Below are 6,918 nucleotides of genomic sequence, written 5' to 3'. Positions count from 1 at the left end.
CATTTTGTTGCCACCCAAATCCTTGCCTATCTTTCCTGGAACTCCATGTTTGAACTTACTAATTAGGTTTCCACCCCTGCCACGGCACTGAAAGGGCCCTAATCAAAGTTACAAATTATATCCCTGCTGCTGTGACCAGGGTGCACTATCCCTCCTAGCCCCTCCCTATCTCTGTAATCACCTCCAGCCTTACAATCTCGCCCCAGAACTCTCTGTTTGTCTGACACAAGCCTCTTGTGCACCGGGCACCCCCACTCCTCCCCCCCCCACTCCTCCCCCCACTCCTCCCCCCCCACCCCCCCCACTCCTCCACCACTCCTCCCCCCCACCACTCCTCCCCCCCCCCACCACTCCTCCCCCCCCCACTCCTCCCCCCCCCACCACTCCTCCCCCCCCCCCCACCATTGCCAGCTGTGCCTTCAGCCATCATGGCCCTCGGCTCTGGAATTCCCTTACTAAACCCTCCCTTCCCTCCAAGACCCTCCTTAAAACCCATCTCATTGACCAAGCTTTTGTCACCCCTCCTAATATTCAGGAGAAACTTCTTTACCCAGAGAGTGGTTAGAAAGTGTAACTAACTAACACAAGGAGTAGTTGAGGTGAAAAGCATCGATGCATTTAAGGGGAAGCTAGATAATTACATGAGAGAGACGGGAATGGAAGGTTATGCTGATAGGATGAGATGAAGAGGGGTGAGAGGAAGCTTGTGTGGAGCATAAACACCGACATGGACCAGTTGGGCAGAATAGCCTGTTTCTGTGCTGTACATTCGATATAAAATATCTCCTTCCTTGGCTCAGCCTCCAATTTTTTCACTGTACACCTCTGTGAAGTAGCTGGAGAATTTTTTCTACATTTAAAAGTGTTATACGAGTGCAATTCGCAGCAGTAGTTGTTACTGTTGTTTGCAGATTGAAAAACTTCTAATCCTTCTGAAAGGAACTTTTTGCAGCAAGCCCAGCTGTTGTTTTACATGAAGGTTCATTTTGCTCAAGGCTACTTGGAGCTGCTTATTTTGAGATACGGAGGGTGTTCCTGATTAGGCGTAGCTAAGTTGGCAGCACTCTCGCCTCTGAAAATGGGGCATGGGTTCAAGTTCCACCCCAGAGAATTGAGCGCATGATCTCGGCTAACACTCCAGTGCAGTACTGAGGGAGTGCTGCACTGTCAGAGGTGCTGTCTTCTGGATGAGATGTTAAATTGAGGACCTGCCTGTCCTCTCAGGTGGACGTAAAAGACCCCATGGCACTATTTCGAAGAAGAGCAGGGAAGTTTGCCCCGGACCCACCAGGAGGTCAGACTGGCCAGTTGCAGTCTGAAGGTGAGGATTTTTAATCTCTCTCTCTCTTTATTGTGTGTGCCTTCTGTTGCCTAGACCCTAAGCTCTGAAATTCCCAGCCTAAACCTCTCTACCTCTCTTTCCTCCTTTAAGGCGCTCCTTAAAACCTACCTCTTTAACCAAGCTTTTGGTCACCTGCCCTAATTTCCCCTTATGTGGCTCACTGCCAGATTCTTTGTATTATAATACTCCTGTGAAGCACCTTGGGTCGTTTTACTACGTTAAAGGCGCTATATAAATACAAGTTGTTGTATTTTGCATTGCTGAACAAAGTAGATGAAAAACTGAACAGAGGTAACACTAACCAAGATAATTGGTAAAACAATCAGGGGGGTTGAGGAGGAGAATGTTTTATTTTTACGCAGAGCTGTTACAATCTGGAACGCGCTGCCTGAAAGGGTGGTGGAAGCAGAGTCAATAGTAACTTTCAAAAGGAAATTGGATAAATACTTGGAAAGGTAAAATAAAAATGTCGGGCTGTGGGGAAAGAGCAGGGGGGAGTGGGACTAGTTGGATAAATCTTTCAAAGAGCCGGCACAGACACAATGGACCGAATGGCCTCGCTCTGTGCTGTCTGATTCTGAGGTGAATGAATGGCTCCCATTGCTGTGTGTGGCAGTGCCCAGCAGGGTGAGTGAATAGCTGTGGTGGGGCTGGTTACTGATGTGTTAAGTTTAGGAGGAGGAGATGGGAAGCTCTCCCAATCTCTCGCTCTCTGTGCAGGTGGAAGGTGCGCCGCTGCTGGCCGCCCCGGGGACTGAACAGCGAGCACAGGACAGGACAGGACTGGGATTGGGATTGGGAGCTCAGCGCCGGATCGCTGGGCATCGCACCGATTGCACCTGGCCGGAGCGGAGCTGAGCTGATCGAGGCTGATTTAAAGGGCTGTGTCCCAGGGCGGCAGGTTGGAGCGGAGCGGAGGTTTAAGGTGAAGCCGCTGCCACCACCCTCTCTCCCCGGCCATGGCTGAGTGAAGAGCCCGCTCTCCCTCTCTCGGAGCCGGCAGGGCGGAGGGACAGTGGCTGGCTGCTGCCGGCTTTGTGTGCGGAAGGTCGCGGCCGAAGCCCGGAGCCCGGAGTCGCTCCCCATGGCTGGGGAAGGTGTACGCACAAAGGGAGCGGCAGCCGAGGAGCCGGGCGGCACGGAGCCGGCCATGGGCGAGCAGCAGCCGGCCAAGGAGCGGAGGGCAGCCGAGGGCTCCCGCTGTGTGGAGGTGGCCCTGAGCGGGGGAGCGCCCTGGGGATTCACCCTCCGAGGAGGACGGGAACACAGGGAGCCTCTGCTCATCACCAAGGTAAGCACCAAGTCATGGTCCCGGCTATTGTCTCGGTGAAGCGCGGGCGGGCTGGCAGCTCTCTCTCTATATTTTTATTCACATCCACTTTCTTTTCATGTCCTCAAACGTACCTGCCCATAATTTCCAACACTGTTAAGGTGCCAGTCTTGGCTCAGTGGGCAGCATTCTTGTCTCTGAGTCAGAAGGTTGTGGTAGAAGTCCCACTCCAGAGATTTGAGCACATAATCTAGGCTGACACTCCAGTGCAGTACTGAGGGATTGCAGCACTGTCGGAGGTGCCGTCTTTCGGCAGAGACAGTAAACTCCGTCTACCCTCTCGGGTGGATGTGACAGATCCAATGGCACTATTTCGAAGAAGTGCAGGGAAGTTCTTCCCAGTGTCTTGGTCAATATCTATCCCTTAACCAACATCTAAAAACAGATGATCAGCAATTATCACATTGCTCATTGTGGGAGCTTGCTGTGTGCAAATTGGCTGCCGCATTACCTACCTTACAACAGGGACTACACTTCAAAAATACTTAATTGGCTGTAAAGTGCTTTGGGACATTCTGAGATAGTGAGAGGTGCTATATAAATACAAATTATTTTACTTTTTTTTTAGAAACAACTTAAATTTATATCGAGACTTTGAGGTTCTTGTGCTGTCCCAAAGCTCTTAACAGCCAGTGAATTTGTGGTTGATTGTCGTTTTATAGACACAGGCTCGAGCAGTTTGCACATTGGCAAGGTCCCACCAACAGCAATCAGATAAATCTATTTTGGTAGTGGGTGATTTAAAAAAAAATTCATTCTCAGAATGTGAACATTGCTGGCACGGATGGCATTTATTGCCCATCCCTAGTTGCCCTTGAGAAGGTGGTGGTGGGCCTCCTTCTTGAACAGCTGCAGTCTGTGCAGTCCCACAGTGCTGTTCGGTAGGGAGTTTCAGGGTTTTTGACCCAGCGATGATGAAGGAACGGCGATTTATGTCCAAGTCATGGGCTCTGCTCTTCTTTGAAAAAGGATCTTTAACATCCAATTGAACAGGCAAACCGGGCCTCAGTTTAACATCTCAGCTGAAAGATGACACTTCTCCCCATGCAGCACTCTTTCTATTACGTCCGTGAATGATTGAGACACGGACAGCAGGAGTTGAACAAAACACGTCTTTACTGATGGAAGTCAATAGTGAAACTGAAAACAACAGAGGCTCACTAGCGCCTTTTTATACAGGGGTGGTCACTGCCGGTACTGCAGTCTGAGACCAGTTATTCTCTTAAAGGTACATACACAACAATTCCTCCCCTTTTAGATGAACAGTACATAACATTCATTTAACAACTAAATGATAACTAGTTACAATCACAATTACTGTTGTTAGATACATTGGTTAAGTTTAAGCAATTATAAGTTCAATCTTTGAGGAGGCTTCCTGATTCTGTCTGGATAACGCCTCTTTGGGGTATCAGGTTCTTCTGGCAATGTTGAGTCGGGATCAATGTCGTTGTTTGGTTCATCTTCCAATATTACCGGTTCTGCGGTAGCTGCAATTGGAACGTCGATTTCATTACCGGGTGTATCAGATCATGGTGTGGAGTTGACGTTTTCCAGTGACTCTAGAATCTGGTCAGCATGGCATCTTACAATGCTCTCCCCAACGTCCATGGTATACATGAGAGGTCCCTGTCGTGTACAAATCGTTCCTGGCTGCCATTTCTCAGTGCGGTAGTCCCGGGCCAAAACTGGTTGACCTATCTTAAAACTCCTGGTCGGCCTTTCATTCATATTCTGAAACTGCCTGTTCTCCACATCTCTTCGGACGTTTGGCTTAACCAAATCCAATCGGCATCGTAGTCTTCGATTGAAGAACATCATGGCTGGAGTTTGGTTGGTAACCGCATGTGTCGCATTCCGGTAGGCAAACAAGAAGTTGTCCACCTTGTGTTGTAGGGGTATATCTTCATTACACATTGCCTTGATAGCCTTCTTGAATGTTTGGACAAACCTCTCGGCCAATCCATTAGTGGCTGGATGATATGGGGCAGATGTGTAATGCTTAACACCATTGTTCTTTAAGAACCTCCGGAACTCTTCAGACACAAACTGTGGTCCATTGTCAGAGAAAATCTGTTCAGGCAGCCCATTCCTGGCGAATATGGTTCGTAAAACTGTGATAGTTTTTTCCGTGGTGGTTGAGGACATTTTTATTACCTCTGGCCACTTTGAATGTGCATCCACTGCAATTAAAAACATCGAGTCCATGAAGGGACCAGCAAAATCAATGTGCACCCTTTGCCATGGAGATGAGGGCCACTCCCATGGATGCAGAGGAGCTTGTGGTGGGGCGTTTTGGACCTTCTGGCATCCTGCACAGCTCTTGGTCATCTCTTCGATTTCTCTATCGATTCCCGGCCACCACACAAACGCTCTGGCTAAGCTCTTCATTTTTACCCCACCCAGATGACCCTCATGAAGCTCATTGAGCACTCTATCCGTCAACTTAGGTGGAATTACTACTCTGGATCCACACATCAAGGTTCCTCTGCACACTGACAGCTGTTCTCTTCTTGGCGAGAATGCTGGCAGCAGTGGTTCGCCATGTGCTGGCCATCCCTTCACCGTTAAATCATAGACCCGTGATAGTGTCGGGTCATTCCATGTTTCCTTTTCTATGTTTGCATTCGTCACAGGGAGAAATTCGACTATGGTCGAGTGGAATAACGCCATTGGATCCACTGCAAGGTCTTCTTCTTCCACCGTCGGCAACGGTAGGCGTGACAATCCATCAGCATTTCCATGCTGTTTAGTTCCTTTGTACTCGATGTCATATTGGTGTGCCCCTAGGAAAAGGGACCACCTCTGCAGCCGTTGTGCTGTCATTATCGGTACGCCCTTCTGAGGGTTGAAAATGGAGACGAGAGGTTGATGATCGGTTAGTAGAGTAAATTTTTGACTGTGCAGGTAGTGATTGAACTTCTTCACCCCCCACACTAGGCTGAGGGCCTCTCTGTCAATCTGGGCGTAGTTACGCTCGGCATAAGTTAACGAGCGTGACGCAAAAGCTATCGGCCTCTCCAAACCATGAAGGAATTTATGTGACAGTACTGCCCCAATGCCGTAGGGAGACGCATCACGCCAGTCTGATCGGCAGTGCTGGGTTGTAGTGAGCCAATACTTCCCTTGACGTGATTAAGTCCTTACTCTTCTGAAAGGCCTGCTTACAATCATCGCTCCATTTCCATGCTACCCCCGTTCGTAGCAGGGCGTTCAGTGGGTGCAGAACTGTCGACAAATTCGGCAAAAACTTATGGTAGTAATTCACCAATCCGAGGAATGACCTCAGTTGCGACACATTTTCAGGCGCTGGGGCCTTAACAACCACTTCAATTTTGTCAGGGGACTTATGTAACCCCTCTTCATCAATCACGTGGCCACAATACGATATCTTTCTTAAAGTCGCACTTGGGGCGGTTGGCTCACAGCCCATGTTCCCGTAGTCTAGTGAGCACCTGTTCTAGGTTGTTAAGGTGTTCACTGTCATCTTCACCTGTTACAAGGATGTCGTCCAAGTAACACTGAGTCCCCGGAATCCCTTGCAGGACTTGTTCCATCGCTCTTTGCCATATCGCCGGAGCCGATGCTACTCCGAATACCAATCGATGATACTGGTAAAGACCTTTGTGAGTGTTTATCGTGAGATACTTCCTAGAGGACTCTTCAACCTCCATCTGCAAATATGCTTGTGCTAGGTCAATTTTTGTAAAACGCTTCCCTCCAGACAGTGAGGCGAAGATGTCTTCTATCCTTGGAAGAGGATATTGTACTGTGTGAAGGACTGGGTTCACCGTCACCTTGAAATCCCCACAGATGCGAATCTTCCTTGGCTCCCCGGACTTATTGCTTAACGTTTTCTTCATGACGGGAACGATGGGTGTCGCCCACTCGCTCCAGTCGACCTTAGACAACACGCCTGCCTTCTCCAGATTCTCCAGCTCTGCCTCGACGGCTGGGCAAATTGCATATGGTACCGGTCTTGCTTTGAAAAACTTGGGAACTGCATTCTCTTCTATTTTTATCGAGGCGGTTACGCCTTTAAGCATGCCCAGTTCTTGTTGAAATACCTCCTTGGCGTTAGCTAAGATTGTTGACAATCGTCCAGGAGTGACGTCTTCATCTTTTTTACCGTCCACCGTCATTGCATGAATGGAGTGCCAATCTAAGTTTATCTTCCTGATCCATTCCCGTCATAATAACGGTGGTCCACCATTTGGCAGTATGTAGAGATACAATTTCCGTATTT

General features: G+C 49.0%; 1 protein-coding gene across 6 annotated transcripts in view; it reads left to right on the top strand.

The window, feature by feature from the left end:
• The first annotated feature begins 2,066 nt into the window (after positions 1 to 2,066).
• The window catches only part of shroom2a (shroom family member 2a), a 299,172-nt gene continuing 294,320 nt past the window's right edge, over positions 2,067 to 6,918 (top strand). For 4 of the 6 annotated variants that reach the window (XM_086006382.1, XM_086006375.1, XM_086006374.1 and 1 more), the window contains exon 1: positions 2,067 to 2,633. In XM_086006382.1, coding sequence (XP_085862508.1) covers positions 2,427 to 2,633 — 207 coding nt within the window. In that variant the 5' untranslated portion in view covers positions 2,067 to 2,426. The remainder of the gene's footprint in view (positions 2,634 to 6,918) is intronic. The other 2 variants (XM_086006378.1, XM_086006376.1) reach the window with 1 other exon arrangement.

The sequence above is a fragment of the Somniosus microcephalus genome, chromosome 14 (genome assembly GCF_052327205.1).
Source record: "Somniosus microcephalus isolate GS21.2 chromosome 14, FLI_Smic_1.0, whole genome shotgun sequence".
NCBI lineage: Eukaryota > Metazoa > Chordata > Chondrichthyes > Squaliformes > Somniosidae > Somniosus > Somniosus microcephalus.
Note: the sequence above shows the minus strand (reverse complement) of the source record. Positions and strands in the feature narration are given on the sequence as shown.